The sequence below is a fragment of the Nelumbo lutea genome, chromosome 4 (genome assembly GCF_056320005.1).
Source record: "Nelumbo lutea isolate HS-2025 chromosome 4, American lotus-T2T, whole genome shotgun sequence".
In the NCBI taxonomy this organism is placed as follows: Eukaryota; Viridiplantae; Streptophyta; class Magnoliopsida; order Proteales; family Nelumbonaceae; genus Nelumbo; species Nelumbo lutea.
In genome coordinates, this window is record NC_142687.1 from 7392317 (window position 1) to 7409679 (window position 17363).

The following is a 17363-nucleotide window of genomic DNA, read 5'->3' on the forward strand; positions in this document are numbered from 1 at the left end:
GGGCACAAATCAAAGGCCATAGGTGTAGGGTTTCTTTTAAACCTTTTTTTGGCGGGTTTCTTATACTTAATATACCCTACAATTTTCATGTCGTATACATTCCACACCTTCCCCGTAATAATTTGGGAGGAGGTTTTTGTTTCATAAAAAACTGTTAGAATGGGAAAATCTATGATATGGAAAGAGTTTTGACCGATCAAAATTTGATCTTTGATAGATAACACATGATGGGCTACCACTTTTATGATTTCAGTGGTCAGAAGTTTTTTCCGGTATCATAGTTGAACCCGTTAATAATATGCAAGTTTGAGGGTAGTTTATAATAAATACGTAAAACTATAGTATGTGTCTAAGACCCTATTTTTCTTAAAAGAAATACAAAGCATGATTGCATGGTGGTGGCCCACCAGATAAAAAATCTCGTCCATTCATAATCCAGCTACCCACTGTTGGTCCACTTGGTAAGAGATTGCAGAACAACAGGACTCATAGCAAACAGGTCCTTTAAGCCGTCAAAGCTTTACTCGAAAATGCGCCCCAGTGCGCAATACGCATCTATAGGAATTTGTGGCGCGGTTGGAGGATAAGTTGGGACGGGTATTAAAGCCGTTACAATGCCCAAGCTAAAAGCTGGGAGAAGAGTGAGTGTGTGCAATCTACAATGGCTTCTGCTGCTTCAACCGTCGTCTCTCCTTCGTTGTCTGCTTCCACGACTCGGCTTCCCAGAAGAAGCTACTCTCTAATTTCTCCCGCGAATTCTCTACTTTCTCCAATTAAGACTTCCATTTCTAATATCGGATGCCAAGAGAGGAGCTTTACTTCTTTCCCAAGACGGACAAGCCTATGTAGACGTATGGCGACGCCTCAGAGAACTCGTAAAGGAGTCATCTGTTCTGCATCCTCTGCTCTTCCATCGGCCCTCCTATTCGATTGTGATGGAGTGCTTGTCGACACGGAGAAGGATGGCCACCGAATTTCTTTTAACGATACTTTTACTGAAGTAGGATCACTTGCTCTCGCTTAATCTGTCAGTTTCATTGGAATGGGATTCTGTCATTTCTTGTGAATTTCACTGAAAATATGACAATAAGATTACTCTTTTTCTATTTATTTTATTGAATTGCGTTTTGGTTTTAATGCACCTGCTTTCATGATTTTTCCCTTTATTTTGGTATAAATATAAATATATCTCTCTACGTACGTTACAGGGGAAATTTGGATATTTTATTGCATAAGATGCTTTTTTTTTTATGCGCATTGCGCTTTGTTGCTCCAATTTCCATGAGGTTTAGATAGTTTTATGCTTTCTTATTCTCCGGATATTCATCGTAAATAGTTCTTTCCTTAGCTTTGTTTGATTGGAACTTTCCGCTCAGTTTTGAGTTGGAATTGTTCTATCTCACAAATCGATAATCCTTCTGTTTTTTATTGCTGCTTGTAGTTCTTTTTTACTTTCCAATTAAAATTTAGACTCATCTTCCCAAGATGCTCAGTGAACTACATCACATCATTGACATAATGTGAAATGACCGTACAGAGGGAATTGGGTGTTACTTGGGATGTGGATTTATATGGTGAACTACTCAAAATCGGTGGTGGAAAAGAGAGGTAAATTTTTCCTGAATTTTTATAAATACTCTTGTTTCTTGAGTCAAATTATTGTCATAGGATATTCCAGCATTAGTTAAGGACCTCAAAAGAGAACACTGGAACTAGATTCCTTTCATTACATTCAAGAACTCTAGCTTTCATTTATTTATATATATTCGAGTAACTCTTTTCATTAATTGGTGGTTGATGCGCTTCTGATTCTTTTAGGATGACATCCTACTTCAACAAGACAGGTTGGCCAGATAAAGCTCCAAAGAGTGAAGAAGAAAGAAAGGAATTCATAGCTTCACTTCACAAGCGGAAGACAGAATTGTTTATGGCTCTTATTGAGAAGAAGTTGCTCCCACTTAGGCCTGGTGTTGCAAAGTTAGTTACTGTTTGAGTGAGCTCTCTTATCATAATATTGTGGTTAAGATTAAGTCACCTTAGAATTTACATTAAACTAATACTATACTGTAATTTGAATCCTTTGCTTGGCATTAGTTTTCATGTACGCAAGGCTGTATCCTGAAGATGTTTTATTAATGAATGAACTAACAATTTTCTATTTCCCATGTTCACATATTATTAATCTCATGGGCATTACTCTCTGATCAAACTAGATTAACATGGTTCTTTAAAATTGAAACGGTTAGAACTGTATTAGAGAGAATTTCCACGTTCATTTGGTTATTGATACAGGTTGATTGATCAGGCTTTGGCAAAAGGAGTCAAAGTTGCTGTATGCAGTACTTCCAATGAGAAGGCGGTATGCATTACCAGGTTCTACAAATTTAATTTGTTGGGTTGGTCATTTATATTAACCTGAAGCTGGTAGTTGCATAAGTTAGAAGCACATACAATTTGGGCAAGAAAGTGACAAGTGAAAAAAATTGTTCTGATTGCACAAGATGCACATTCTTCGGGCCTTTTGCTTTTTGTGATGAAAACTTCATTCTTGTTATTTCCCTGATGAGGATTATCAAGGATAACCATATGAAAAATACTGTATATCTTTTTGTTCTAATTACTGCAAGATTCATGATAATCTCAGGTCTCTGCTATAGTGTCCTGCTTACTGGGTCCAGAACGAGCAAAAAAGATAGATATATTTGCAGGAGATGTGGTTCCTCGTAAAAAGCCTGACCCGGTATATTTTTATTGCAATTGTTTAATTCAGTAATTTTAATTCTTTCTTTGTGATTTCTAATCTGGATTGATTTGGTAAATTTCATTCATTATCTGAAAGCTTTAGATAACTAATTTCCATTCTTCTTGGCAGGCCATTTACCTACTAGCAGCCAGCACTTTGGGTGTTGAACCATCAAGGTATAGCCTGATATAAATATAAATATAAATATTTGTAGAATTGGTTATATTCACAAAATTTATATGGCGATCTGTAAAATTGACAAAACATAATGCTGGAGTCTTTCATTTATTTTTGTACTCATCAGTTCTTTATCCATTAAGAGGGCATAATTTTGCACATCTGCACACGAACAGTTTATTTGATGTCAGATGCATAAATGGCGTACTGTACATCCACTCCAACAAATCCAGTTTGGTAATAGCATATGCAGCTTACTTGATAATTGATATACAAAGAGATACAATAATGAATTACTTGAATATTAACTAATAGGACAAAAACAGGGTATGTAAAACTAGGCACCCTATCTCATAGAAAGAAATTGATGTTACTAGCATAATACAAGCAAAATTAAAGTTAGCACTCACAACCAGATTTATCTGATGAATTGGATACGTAATACATTTTTCTTCACTCTCTGCAGTTGTGTTGTGGTTGAGGACAGTGCCATAGGCCTTGCAGCTGCCAAAGCTGCTGGAATGAAATGTATAGTAACAAAAAGCGGGTGAGTGTTTTGCTTTTCTATAAAACTGTAGTTTTTATTTCAACCGTATGATCTAAAAGTGTTATTTATACATACAGTGCACAATTGTACATGAGATAAATTGATATCTACCAAGATCCAACCTTGGATGTCTCCTATATCAGAAACCTGTGTGATTGGTTTATTGCAAGATTTTAATACTTTATAAGATTGATCCATTCTACCTATCCCTTACCATCTACAACTTCTATTAGTGATCGGTAATGATTTGCTGACATTTGACAAGGGGAAGGCTGAAAAGGCATGGGCTGTAGTATTGAGAAAATATCCGGATGCATATTCTTTAGCAGAATATAGGACATTAGGTAGATTGAAATGGTGGAATTAGTATCCGAATAGTTGGGACATGTCTTTGTTGATTGATCAGTTGACCCTATTTCCATTTGGCTGTTTCATTATTGATTGCAGTTACACAGCAGATGAAGACTTCTTGAATGCAGATGCAGTGTTTGACTGTATTGGAGATCCCCCTGAAGAGCGTTTTGACTTGGCATTCTGTGGAAGCCTGCTAGAGAAGCAGTATGTCAGCTAGTAGATGATACTTTGAGATTTGAAAATTGCATTTGTGTTCAAATCATCTCTGTAATTCACTCTCAAATTGGAGAAATGTACATTCAACTTTTTCTAAGTCTTGAACTAGGAACCTCCACTTGAGCCATATTTTATCAGACTCATCATGTACCAAGGCTTTGCTATTAGTCCTTCCCATATTTGAATGCAAGGATCAAATTTTGAATTAGATATGCCTTATCTAAAGTCGAGCCATTAATGTTCAGATTAAAATCAAATCTTATCCATTGTGTTCTGGACTTGGATTGGATTTGGATATTGCATACTCTTGATAAATTGAACCAAAAGATGATAGAATATTATACTATGTTAATAAAATGAACAAGAAATTACTTTATAGACCAATACTGTGAATTCTCCTATTTATAACTAGGGGTGAGCATACTTCGGTTGAAACCGAATAACTGAACCAAAATTTCGGGTTCAGTGTTTTTGGGTCGGTTAGTTCGGGGATTCGGTTTGGTTTTGGTTTTAAATGTGATTTATTAGAGTTCGGGTTTTGGTATCGGTTATGGCATTTAGCAATTTGGTTAACCGAAAAAACTGAACTTCCAGGGGTGAGTAGGTAAAATAGCTTCCCTCTTAAGTCTTAACCTTTAACTCCTAATTTCCCAAATCCTATTCCTTATAGCACTAGCAATTTCGGAAAAAAAAATGCAAAACCCCTTCCTGCTTCCCCTTTGAGACTGTCTTCGCACCCAGGCGTGGCGACCTTTTGGCTGGGCATCATCTTCTGTCATCTACCATCAGCAAGCGGTGAGCGGCGGCAAGTTCGGAAGTTCCAGTTTAACTTCTCTAGTGAAGACTGAAGAGTGAACTCTGCTGTCTCTACAACTGTACGCACCCTGTGAACATCTGCAACAGTGAGCATCTAAGAATCTGTTCTTTTTTTTTTTTCTGTTATTCTACAATGGTGAGCATCTGTTAATTTACAAGACTGCAACTGTGAATCTTCAAGACTACAATAGCAGAGCAAGACTGAGCTGTTACTCCTTTTTTTTCCTGTTATTCTCCAAGACTACAACGGTGAGCATCTGTGAATCTTCAAGACTGCAATGGTGAGCAAGACTGAACTGTTATTCTTTTTTTTTTTTTCGATTCTCAGAGTTATCAAGTCAATTTTTTTGAAGTTATGATGTATTACATTTTGGTGGGATCAGTGAATGACCCACCTGTTTGAAGTTTGGTTTAATTGAAACAACCGAATTAACAAAAAAATCGGTTGGTTTGTTCAGTTTAATCAAACCTCGGTTTCGGTTCAGTTTCCAATTCCACTAGTTCGGTTTTAAACTGAACAAATCGTTTGCTCACCCCTATTTATAACACATTTTCTCTCATAAATTTCTATTTGTAACCCTGTAACTACCCTCTTATTGATTCTTATATTTAAGACATTAACTCTTACTCAAAACCCCTAATCCAGGTAAGGCAGCAAAAGTCTCTTATAACTAGCCATAGACTTGCCAGGCACCTTCACCCGTAATTACAAGCTACAGCTTGAGAAGCCTCAAAGGCACAAACAGGCTGAAAAATAAATACGGTAGGTGGTTGTCAAACAACCACCGATATTATTTACTTGGCCTGGGCAGTCGGTTGCTAAACAACCACCAATATTATTTATTTGGCCTAATTTGCCTTTTCCCCTTTTCTGTATGGTTTGGGGCTATATTTTTTTTCCGTTTTTTTTTTGGTAACTAACGAAATGGGCCATATGGTTGATCACTTGACATGACACTTCATTGCCCTCTTAATTGGGGCTGTAAATGTAAGTAACAGGGTTACAATCCATTCTGTGGAAGCTGCAAATGTAAGTAACTAATGAGGCTGGAGCAACCAACAGAGGAATTCGTTTAATTAATGGGGTTAAATTGTAGCTTAAGGGGTTGTTTCTGTTATATTTGCCAAGCAAATTAATGAAATCATTTAATTTTAGAACAATTACATTAATCTGAAGCCATTTACAATCAAACCAAATGAAATTGAAGAAAAAAGGTTGAAAATGAGATCGTTTCTCGAGTCAAATGTAATGGGAAACCACGATGAAATGTCACTTTAAGACAATTATTATAAGATAATGGGGCTCAGTTTTCCATGTGGAAAACTAGAAGTAAACTAGTTTCAACGTCAGATACATTGACTTTTCCTTGAAATTTGATTTTTTCAGTTTGTAGCCGATCTAAGGGGCAAGTCCCTACACTTGAATTCGTAGTTGATGCTCATTGTTTGTTGCTGCAAGGCAATGGCAATGGTTGAAGATCCACAAAGAAAGGACAACTTGAGGAAAAAAAATAGCCAAAGCCTCAATGCTCATCCCAGCAAAGTCTTTACTCTGTAGCTGCTCTGGGACTGGCATCCAACTCTTCTTTTTAGTGACGCCCTTAATTCACAGCTTATTTATCAGTTTACAATAGCTAACTTTACTTTTTATATTAAACTATTTCAAATATAGTGGGTTAGATAAATTATAAAATGAGGGAAAGGCCCAAAACTTCTTTATGAATCTCTGCAAAACAGATCTAACATTTTAAATTTCTTTTTGCTCCAAAAGTCCTCGTAAATTTTGCGAGCACATGACACCCCATTTGCAATTTTGAATGAAGTCGCTGTGGGGAGAGATGGGCTTCAGTCATTCAGATGATGGGTTTGAATAAAGTTTTCAATGCTTGAGGCGGTGAGACAGAAGTTGATGACTCCACTGGAGTAGCTAAGTCAGTTCATCTACTTCAACCACCTGTTAACTCCGTAGTACCCATGCCAGAACAGTCATGAAATTGAATGCTCACCCGTCTCTTTCTACCATCATCATCACCACCTCCTCCTCTCCGCTTCTTCGGCCTAATCTTAGCTAACTTGAACGACCCACATTCAATTAAGATTCTTTCTGGGGTTTTCTTATTTAATTCCTCCCAAGAAGACCCATCATCCCTTGGATCCCCTCGTCTCTTCTCTTTCCTACTAGAGAGAATCACTTTGGTGCAGATGGCGGCCTGTCTCATGGAACAGCTCAAAGCTCAACCCTCTTGGGTGGTTCTGCTCTTGGTTCTGGGTTCTCTGTCTCTGTTCAAGTTCACGTTTGCTCTTCTCAAGTGGGTATACGTTACTTTTCTGAGACCTGCTAAGAATCTGAAAAAATACGGGTCATGGGCTCTCGTGACCGGACCGACCGACGGCATAGGAAAGAGCTTCGCCTTTCAGTTGGCCCGGAAAGGTCTCAACCTGGTCTTGGTTGGTCGCAACCCTGATAAGCTCAAGGAGGTTTCCGATGCAATTCAGGCAAAATTTGGGAAAACCCAGATCCGGAATGTTGTTGTCGACTTCGCTGGAGATCTTTCGGAGGGGATTAAGCGGATCCAGGAGGCCATTGAAGGGTTGGACGTTGGGGTTTTGATAAATAATGTCGGGATTTCGTACCCTTACGCCAGGTTCTTCCATGAAGTGGATGAACAGCTTCTGAAAAATCTTATTCAAATCAACGTCGAGGGCACCACAAAGGTTACGCAGGCTGTTCTTCCGGGGATGCTTAAGAGGAAGAAAGGCGCAATTGTCAATATTGGCTCGGGCGCTGCCATTGTCATACCTTCAGATCCTCTCTATGCCGTTTACGCTGCCACCAAAGCGTAAGTACTAAGTACCGTTCTCTTCTGATTTTGTCTTGGTAACTTCTGGATTTTTTTTTTCTTTTTTCTTTTTTTATCTCCTTTTCCTCTGTCATTCTGGAGCTTGATCTGTTCTTCACTTTGATGGGAAGGAGAAGGGTTTCAGAGCTCATTAGACGATTGATCTATGGTGTCATGTAGTTGTAGATTCTAGTTACACAGGAACCTTTAGGCTTTAGCTTGCTTTTGTTTATAAGCGGAATACCCATTTCATGCTCCTTCAGCTTGCTTTTGTTTACAAGGATTTAAGACTTCCTGTCTTATATTGTTCTCCTTCCCCTCTAGATTCATGTTTACCTGGGTTTATTTTCAGGTATATCGACCAGTTCTCCAGATGCCTCTATGTGGAATACAAAAAAAGCGGGATTGATGTGCAGTGTCAGGTAGCAATTTGCACTTCATTTGGCCCCTCAATTAGACATAATTTGGTATTATTATTTTCATATTATTTTGAATTTAAAGGCAACTGTTATGAAATGAAGGAGTTTGGTTAAAAATGAGTCTATTTTCTTAGTTTGCCTTTACTTACTAGTGGGGGTGTGGAGAGTTCAGAATGAAGGGCTCTTAATTAGAGATGGTCATACTTGTCTGGTTATGCAATTGGTATGTTTAGACCAAAGGCATCCTGAAAGTTTTTAAAGCCTACTTATTACTTATTGAACCTAGCAGCACATGATCAGTAACTTCTTAAAGAGGGACACTTCTTTAGTAAGCAGCTGAGCTATAACCAAACATTTCATTTATAGGGTAACACTTCCTTCTTATTAATGATCTTTTCTTAGATTAGTCGACATTGATAGAAGTGTCTGTCTATGCTTGGGTGTAGGCTACTCGAGAAGTGATTTTGTGGATGTTATTACCCTAATCAATGAAAACATTCTCAAAAAAAAAAAAAAATCAATGAAATTCGCCAAATTTTTTGCATGGGCAGAGAGCCCCAGAATTATGGACTATTGTTGTACACTTGGGAAGAATTTATCTTTCTTGTTGTTCTTGGTATTATTATCTTTATGTCTTTGTGGTGAATAACCATTTTTTCTTTTCAAAATTTGCCTTTTCTCTCATGATTTTTGCTGAATAATATTAGAGGATTGAAGGAATGCATAACTCATACACTGTAACTAGGGTCTAGGGGTCTGGGAAAAATAGAAATATTCCAGTTATTATGTTTCTGGCTTCTTTATTTGCTAGTATGCTTTGTTTCTGCTTCTTTCAGTAGAAACAGAGACAAGGCTCTTCTAGCCTACTGGTTTGAAGTTTTGAGGTTGATCCCCTATCTATATCTTCTGGTTGTAGATTCTGGCTTAGTTTTTTTATTACAGGACTCTTTACTCTTGAGTTGCCTTGCTTCAATCCTGCTGTGATGCTCTGTTTAATCCACCTTTAGATTCAGTGATCTAGCATTTTCATTTTGGGGTGTAATTCTTATTCAAGGTACTAATAATTTACAATTAGAAAACCATTGACCTCTTACACTTTTACTTTCTAAATGAGCTATGGAGCTTCCCCATAGGTGCTGCAATGTTTGGTGCTTTGTAATGAAGGCTCTTACAAAGCTGCAATGTCATTAAAAACTAGAGAATTGTTATTTTCAAGTTATGGATGAGATACTCATCCCAGGAAACTTCATCCCAGGAAACTTGAAATTCCTTGATAACATCACCTCAACTTCTTGTTTTTCTCCTATTTTCTATCAAACCAAACACAGCCTGAAGGTTATGCTGTAGGGAAAGTTGCTTGGATTTCATTTGGTTTCTACTTTTTTTTTCAGGTCCCGTTGTATGTAGCAACAAAGATGGCGTCAATCAGAAAATCTTCCTTCTTGGTACCATCAACAGATGGGTATGCTCGGGCTGCTATGCGCTGGATAGGCTATGAACCACGATGCACGCCTTACTGGCCACACTCTGTTCTATGGAGTTTGGCATATTCATTGCCAGAAGCCATCATTGATGCATGGCGTATTGGGTTCTGTCTTGGAATCCGTAAGAAGGGGCAGCTGAAGGAATCCAGTAAGAAGGAATAGACAGTTTTAATACCTTTTACGTTTTTTTATCCTTGTTTCGGAGGGAGATGGGACAGTTTTTTTAGCTATTTTAATTGGTAAATCTATGTTGTCAAGACTGCATAATTCAAATCTGTTGTGTTATCCGTATTTAATGCAATTTTCTATTCAAAGATCAATTTTATGGTTAAGTTGATGGATGCATGTATTGCTTCCATGTAGATTCCAAGGGGAGATTACATTGGCGCCCCACTGGCGCCTAACAGAACATCCCTAACAGTGTATTGTGACCAACGAGGAGCGCAGGAGATGTTCCTGTGAATGCATATTGAGAATTAAGATGTGCATGTGGGGTTCGCTTTGTGGGGCATAAATGTGAATTCGTTCAAGGGGGTTCCCCTCGCCATTCCCAGACCCCAACCAACTTTTTTTTTGGGAAAATTCCCGATTAAGACCTTGTATTTTGGGCCTAGTGCCACTTTAGTCCCAAATTTTAAAATGCAATAATTCAGTACTTGGCTTTCAAAGCATGACAATCCAGTTGCTGTTATCTAGTTGTTAACCAGTGTTAAGTGGTATTTGCAAAAGGACAAAAATGCTCTTTGAGTATTATTTAATTTTTTTATCAATCATTCAAATATTGACAAAAAATTAACAGTCTCAAATCCTTGTCTTTTCCATTCAAGAAAGTTGGGATCACCAAAATGTCCACTCAAGCGCGACTCCAATTTTCTTGAATGGAAAAGGCAAGGATTTGGGATTGTTAATCTTTTGTCAACGTTTAGATGGTTGATAAAGAAAATTAAATAATACTTGAAGGGCATTTGTGTCTTTTTCAAATGCCACTTAATGACTGGTTAACAATTAGTTAACGACAGTACTGGATTGTCATATTTTAAAAGTTGTTATCAGGTTTTTTATGTATCATATTCCTCTTATCCCTCCAAGTCCAACATGTCTACGCACTTGAAGGGCATCGTTCAAATCCGGATGTTTATCAAATCAAATAAGGTCATATTCAAATTCGACTGATTAGATATTAGTGCATCCGTTTAGTTTTATACAGTGTCCTAGTCAATGGAAACCCTATTGGCCAAATTAAACCCTCTAGAGGAATCCAAACAGGGAGATCCCCTCTCCCCATATTTGTTCCTCATCATCATGTAGAGTTTTTCAGTCAGATGCAAAAAGGCCGTTCAAAATGAAGAGTTTCAAGGGGTGAAGATGTTGAAGTCAGGCCCAAGGATCTCCCATTTACAGTTTGGAGACGACTGCATGGTGTTCTCTAGGGTGAATACTCAAAATTGCAGAGGCATACACCAGCTTCTCCAAACTTTCTGCAGGACCTCAGGTCAGGAAATTAATCTCAACAAATCACTTGCTACCTTTAGTACTAACACTCCCCCCAGGATCAGGAAGATGATCTCCAGATGGCTCTACGTTCCAGTTTCAGGATCAAGAAAGTACTTGGGTCTACTAGCAGAAATGGCGAGAAACAAAAAAAGAGCTCTTTCTAAAAATCGTAAAAAGAGTGGAAAAGAAAACGACAGAGTAGTAAAAGAGAAGGCTTCTCTTACAGGCAGGAAGGGAGGTTCTTCTGAAATCAGTGGCGCTGGCCAGTGGCTACACCAATTTATGCAGTGTCCCATTTCAAACTGCCTATCAACATATGCAAATTGTTAAATAGGAGGTCATCGAATTTCTTCTGGGGGCCAACAGAATCAGGAACACAAAGTTCATTGGGTCAGCTGGAGGAAACTGTGCAACTCAAAGTGTCCTAAGAGGTGACCGGGCAATGGTTTAACAGTCAAGAAGCGAAGGCCATAAAGTGCATTCCTCTCAGTTAGGAAGACCACCATGATTCCATAATATGGAGTCATCACAGATCGGGCGAGTGCACTGTGAAAAGGCTTACCATATAGCAAAGGCTATGGGAAGACCACCATGTGCATCTTTTAATTAAAACCCGTAACACCACAATGCTAAGAATCTAATCGATCCAATCATTTCTCTCATTATTTGTTTCTCTGCACTCATTTATATCTTTCTCTTTTCTTCATTTTTTCTTGCATCTGCGTTGGTTGGTACATGCCACTGGACTACTAGCAGATGGGTGTTTGGTTGGAAAAATCAATTTTGCCAAAATATTTTCCTCAAAAATCAGTGATTCTAAGGGATTTAAAGAACCACTAATTTCTTTAAACAAAAAATAATGATAATGATGCGATTTCTTGAAAAAAAACATGTAATCACAATTCACATAAATGGATTTGTCATTGTCATCAGGTCGAATGGATCAAATCTTGCAATTTGCAATATACACATATTTATATGTTTATATATTATTTTGTTTAATTTATATTCATTTGTTTTTAATTTTTTACTTATAGAAAATTGTAACACTTAGATATTCAAAATTTGAAAATAAAAAGCTACCTCAAATGTAAAGTTATGGTCTCCAAAAATTTTAATATGCATGTAATTTTTGACCCATGACTTGATGATTGAGCGAGATCGGTCAACAGTTCAACTTCCCAAATCAGACAAGTTTTGACCAAATCAGCAATTTTTTTTGTCAATTTCCGACTTACAAGAAACTAGGTCAACAGTTCTCTATTGATTTTTGAAGGATTGGCCTTACCAAATTGGGTCTTCATCGATTGGAAAATTGGCTGATGTCACAATTCTATAAATCAGAATTAACAAATAAACTCTTCCAATTATTAAACCCTGCAATTATAGAAGGATTTTCCCCCCTTTTTTTCTCTGTAAAGAGCATTAAAGTTGGCTAAATTGAATAATATTATATATAAAATGAATTAAAATTAACTTTGATATATTGCACCTCATTAACAAAATTAATTGAAGGTATAAAACCTGAGCCTATCACTATTTTATAAAACTAGAAACATCATGCCAATTTTTAACTAATACAATATAAATTAGTAGTCGAAAAAAGATAGATACAATATAAATTATATATTTATATAATCGAAGTGGATCGTATAAGATGTGAGTATGGTGGGTGGATCCATATTCCATCCAATTATAATTGAGCATATACCATTTTGTTCCCCTACTGGGTTTCTATATTTATGACTGTACATCCTATCAAAGTGAAAGTCTGCGATGCGGAAAGACATGAAAGGGTTTTGACCAATTAAAACACTTCAAGAATTTTATTGTTAAAAATGCCCAAGTATTTTTTGATAAATTTATTAAATTACCTTTATGATTTAATTAATTGACTAAGTGTATTTCTACAGTTTGAAAATTGACTTGCACTACTTTTACTGTTTTTGAAAAAAGCTATTTTACCCTCAACTATAACTATCTTTCCCTCTCCTTCTCATTTTTTTGTTGGAACTATCGGAACCACTAAAACTGCTAGAATAGGGGATGACAATCGGATTCTCATCTGGGTTCCTTCAAGTTTGCACAAATGTTGTTACTTGGCTTCTAAGTCCGAACCAATGGATACTGATGGATCAATTTTTTGGCTAAGTATCTCGTCATTTGGTCTGCTTCCAAGTGGTCGATGACTTAGAGGCCGAAGTAGAGAACTTTTGTTGGATGAGGGCTTGGATCCCGAGCTGACCAGGCCAAGCTAGGGGCAAATTAGGTGTCGAACTGACTAGGCCGAGCTGAGCAGGTTAGGTGCTGAAATGACTGGGCCGAGCTAGGCAGGTTAGGTGTCGAACTGATTGGGCCGAGCTGGGCAGGTTAAGTGCTGAACTGACTGGGTCGAGCTGTGCAGGTTAGGTGTCGAACTGGCTAGGCCGAGCTGGGCAGGTTAGGTGCCGAATTGAATGGCCCGAGTTGGATTGATTGTTGAGCTTCGTAGTTCTTTAGATACCTACAAGGAATCAATGTTAGAGGACTCGAGGTGGCTAACCTGACGAGGTCGCTCCGATGCTTAAATCAGTACTCTCATAATAGACTGCATGTTAAAAATCACAAAGTATGAGAGCTAGAATATGCTTACTTGCCCCCCCCCCCCATGCCATTGGGGTTAGTGCCTTTATATAGGTATTGTTTGATGTGGGCTTCATGCACCGTATTCGAGATTTTTGAGAGGTCACCTAAGTGGTCCAAGATTCTCAGAGGCAACCACATGCATGTTGACCACCCTCCGGATCGTTCAGTACGTGGGCCAACTTCCAAGGATCGTGGGAGTGTTGGGATATGCATGCCGAATTTGTTGACGAGCATGTCTCACAGGTCATCAGATTGGCGCCTGTGCCAAGTCGCCAGACCATCACCTTAGCTAAGCCAAGTTGTTGCCTAATTGGTTCCGGTGTCACCTAATTGTTACGAGATGCCATGTGTTACAAATCCGCCCTCATCTTATACCGCCCTGAGCCAACCCTCACCGAGCCCAATTTGCTTAGGATTGCTCGGACTTCAGAGAAGAAGAGAATGGCTCTGCGCCTCGTGCTCTGGTTTTCTTCGGAGCCTGCAACCCCGTGGCATCATGGCATCGTCGGCGACGGAAAGAGGGATCTCTGCAATAAAACCTGCAATCCCTGCAACCTATGGCGTGAACAAACCCTTCCTCATCTTCTTCTCTTCACCCCTGCAACCCATGGCATCATGGCATCGTCGGCGACAGAAAGAGGGAGACGTAGAGGAGGGATCTCTGCAACAAAATCTGCAACCCCTGCAACCCATGCTGAGAACAACCCTTCCTCTTCTTCTTCTCTTCACCCCTGCAAATCAAACTTCTCTTCACCCGATCATTGAGGTCGGGTTCAGCTCCGCCACCACCACCATCGTCAACGTATTTTTCATTTTCAGCTTCAGCAAGGCATGGCGCCCTTTGGGCTTTGGATTAAAAACTGCTGACATGCTGCATGTGCCACTGTAACAGCAACTAACAACCACTGTAATAGCTCCGCCACCGTCGTCTACATCGACCCCCTCCGGCACCGGCACCTTCGTGGCAAGATTAGCTGTAGGTTGGAGATTGCTTGAAGGACTTGGGCGGTATCCACTATCTCCTCTTTTCTCTTTCTCTGTTCTTGTGTTCCGCTGAGATTACTTCAGAGCTGAATCGATGAAGAAAGAGTGCTAATGGAAACACCGAAGCTCTTTCTAGCAAATCCGCTCTGGAGCTCTTCTCTTGTTCCCAATGAAGGATATTCGGTTGACATCCCCCGCTCTATCTATTTGTTTCGTTTGGATGGAGGCAATACTCAGATTTGGGTTCCTTAAAACCGAATCAGTTCGGTTTGCTGCTGAAAGGAACAAGACGGTAGGGGTATAATTGGAATTAAAAAAATATACGTCATTTATATGCGAATGCAAACGATAAGGATAGAACTAGTAGGATAATAGGGATAACATCACTCACTTGGTTAACTTAACCATAAAGATAATTTAAGAAATTCATCTTTTTTTTAATGACAAAAGAAGACATAAAACAAAGACACTTAACAATCTTGCGAGATTAAATTCTCCAGGCATGGAGGTCCAATAGGGGTTTGAATCTGCCACCCAACGTCTCACACCATTAAAATACGCCGCGTGTCCTCCCACACGCAAGCGCCTCAACCTCGTGCGGAGCTAATGGAACGGCCGTTAGTTCGTCCCGTTCTTGCCAAGAAATCCGACGCCACGATCATTCCTGCAGTTACATCATCCATCCCTCTCATATCATCTCAGATATTCTCAGAGATGGTTTTTTTTAGTTTTAATAGAAAAAACGCAAAAGGGAAGAATCGCCGATAGGTATTCTCGAATCTGTTCTCTCTTCCTCCTGCAATACTCCACTCTAAATTCACTGATTTGAGTTTAACCATGGAATGTCTCCAGCTGGGCTGATACGCAGTGCAAAGATAAGAGCAAAATCCATGGTTCACAATCGTTTCCGTGATCATAGGGTTGGCGCTGAGGACCTCATAAACAAGTGATGTGTTTCTGTGCTTTAAATGGAAATCAAGCAGTTGGTTTGTCGAACTAAAAGTTTCATAATCAAGACAGAGAGCTTTTTGGGGATGACATAAAAAGACATTGTTGTCGTTGTTTCAAGCCTTTGAGTTCTTACCAGAGCCAGCACCTGTATCTTCTTCCCTTCTGCGTTTTTTTTTATTGCAAAAAAAGAAGGTTAAAAAAACTGAGAAAAAAATATTCAAGAATGTCTGAGATGAGAGGAACGGGGAGTATATATCCCCGGTGTATCTACCGGAATAATTGTCGGCGTTGGATTTATTGACAAAATCCGGCGGGGGAGGAGATGCCGTGGTCTAGGTTTCGAAGGGCAAGAGGAGTGAGAGGCTGAAACAAAGATCGAGACTGACTTTTATTTGGGTGAAATGGGAGCTAACCGCCGTTTCATTAGCACCGCACGAGATTGAGATGCATGCGTGTGGGAGGATACGCGGCAACTGGGACGATTTTGGGGCGCAAGTCGGTGGGGGGCAGATTCGAACCCGTCCAATAGCTGCACAGCCATACCAGTCAGCCGTGCGAGAGCAAAAAGCTGCAAATTCATGAGTAATTCGATTAACAGTTCTGCTAATCCAAACGAAAGAAATAGAGTGAAACTGGCGAGCTAGTTCATGAATGTCCTTACTTCAGAACGGAAGCTTTTGCACCCCAGAGATATTCCATTAATAAGATATTTACAATCAAACACTACTATCAGTCGATTAACCCCTGCTTGTAAAGCCTCCACTAGCCCTCGTCTCATTGCCAAAGCTTCTAGAGTTAAAATGGGTGCTTTATGGGTTTGTCTACCTCCTGCAGCTATCAAAGCACCTGAGGATGATCTTAAAGCATAGCCAAGTGCAGTGTGAACGTGTGACCTCTGAAGCATTTGAGTTCAATTTGACAAAACCAACAGGGGGTCCTAAGGGTTGAACCGCCCTTTTTCATCTTGGGCAATGGGTCAGCGGTTCAACTGTATGGATCAACAAATTAATCCATAATATCATCCATATAAAAAATTATTAAAAAACAAAAAATCCGTTGAATGGGTCAGGCAGGCTGTACATATACTTCAACCATTTGGACCAATATCGGTATATATATATAAGGTTCAAAATATCGATATATTGATAGGGGCATATCGGACCATATTGGTACTTTGTTTTATACTTTTTTTTTTTATTTTTTTCAAAATCGATTCGGGGGGGCTGATTTAAGGCTTCTCCACCCCTGAACCGGTCAAAATGATACGTATTGACCGATACAGGCTGATACTTTGTACTTGTATATAATAATAATAATAATAATAATAATAATAATATAGTGGAATAGATGTTGACCCAAATCAGATTGTAAGGGGATCAACATTCCGACTGCTGGGTCAATAACGGGTTTAAAACATGGATTGGGGTGTGGGAGAAGGTGGGCACCATGCAAAGCGTATTGGTCCAATCCAAGTTTTTTCTTTCAGATTTTTTTTTTTGGTTTTGGTTTTTTTTGGTAAATAGGTATAGTCCGATTAAGTTCTAGTCCATCTGAAATAATTACATATATATATATATTTACAAAAATATAGTTTTCTAATTATTTATCTATATATTTAAAATAAATATATATTTATTAATAAAATTTACACATATTTTCAATTCTAATCCAATAAAAGATAATTCATAATTGTACAAAAATATACTCATTTAA

The 17363-nt window shown here is 38.7% G+C and overlaps 2 protein-coding genes and 1 long non-coding RNA gene across 4 annotated transcripts; 2 read left to right on the forward strand and 1 right to left on the reverse strand.

The window, feature by feature from the left end:
• Positions 1–590: 590 nt before the first annotated feature.
• Positions 591–4245, forward strand: LOC148853666 (Haloacid dehalogenase-like hydrolase (HAD) superfamily protein). The gene is made up of 8 exons (XM_088940899.1): positions 591–1000; positions 1538–1608; positions 1819–1977; positions 2293–2359; positions 2645–2740; positions 2873–2919; positions 3387–3467; positions 3915–4245. Exons 1-8 carry the CDS (start codon positions 662–664, stop codon positions 4036–4038), a joined length of 984 nt encoding a protein of 327 aa, XP_088797025.1. The 5' UTR covers positions 591–661; the 3' UTR covers positions 4039–4245.
• A 429-nt stretch (positions 4246–4674) lies between these two features.
• LOC148853667 (very-long-chain 3-oxoacyl-CoA reductase 1-like) lies at positions 4675–9916 on the forward strand. 2 transcript variants are annotated; one of them, XM_088940902.1, is made up of 5 exons: positions 4675–4939; positions 5094–5134; positions 6313–7693; positions 8046–8115; positions 9504–9916. In XM_088940902.1, the coding sequence occupies exons 3-5, from the start codon at positions 6852–6854 to the stop codon at positions 9756–9758; spliced, it is 1167 nt and encodes a 388-aa protein (XP_088797028.1). In that variant the 5' UTR covers positions 4675–4939; positions 5094–5134; positions 6313–6851; the 3' UTR covers positions 9759–9916. The 2 variants fall into 2 exon arrangements, with proteins under 2 accessions (XP_088797028.1, XP_088797027.1); XM_088940901.1 differs by having other exon boundaries at positions 4733–4939; positions 5035–5134; positions 6241–7693.
• Positions 9917–15054: 5138 nt separating this feature from the next.
• LOC148853668 (uncharacterized) lies at positions 15055–16012 on the reverse strand. The gene is made up of 2 exons (XR_016113324.1): positions 15922–16012; positions 15055–15812 (listed from the first exon to the last, which is right to left on the reverse strand). It is a non-coding gene; the product is annotated as an uncharacterized LOC148853668 (long non-coding RNA).
• Positions 16013–17363: the final 1351 nt, after the last annotated feature.

What these genes read in the sequence shown, in the direction of transcription:
- LOC148853666 (XM_088940899.1), top strand. Translation starts at nt 662, where the DNA reads ATGGCTTCTGCTGCTTCAACCGTCGTCTCTCCTTCGTTGTCTGCTTCC. An exon ending in ATCGGTGGTGGAAAAGAGAG is followed by an intron (nt 1,609 to 1,818) that starts GTAAATTTTTCC and finishes TGATTCTTTTAG; the next exon opens with GATGACATCCTACTTCAACA. An exon ending in GTACTTCCAATGAGAAGGCG is followed by an intron (nt 2,360 to 2,644) that starts GTATGCATTACC and finishes TGATAATCTCAG; the next exon opens with GTCTCTGCTATAGTGTCCTG.
- LOC148853667 (XM_088940902.1), top strand. Translation starts at nt 6,852, where the DNA reads ATGCTCACCCGTCTCTTTCTACCATCATCATCACCACCTCCTCCTCTC. An exon ending in GTTTACGCTGCCACCAAAGC is followed by an intron (nt 7,694 to 8,045) that starts GTAAGTACTAAG and finishes GTTTATTTTCAG; the next exon opens with GTATATCGACCAGTTCTCCA. An exon ending in GGATTGATGTGCAGTGTCAG is followed by an intron (nt 8,116 to 9,503) that starts GTAGCAATTTGC and finishes TTTTTTTTTCAG; the next exon opens with GTCCCGTTGTATGTAGCAAC.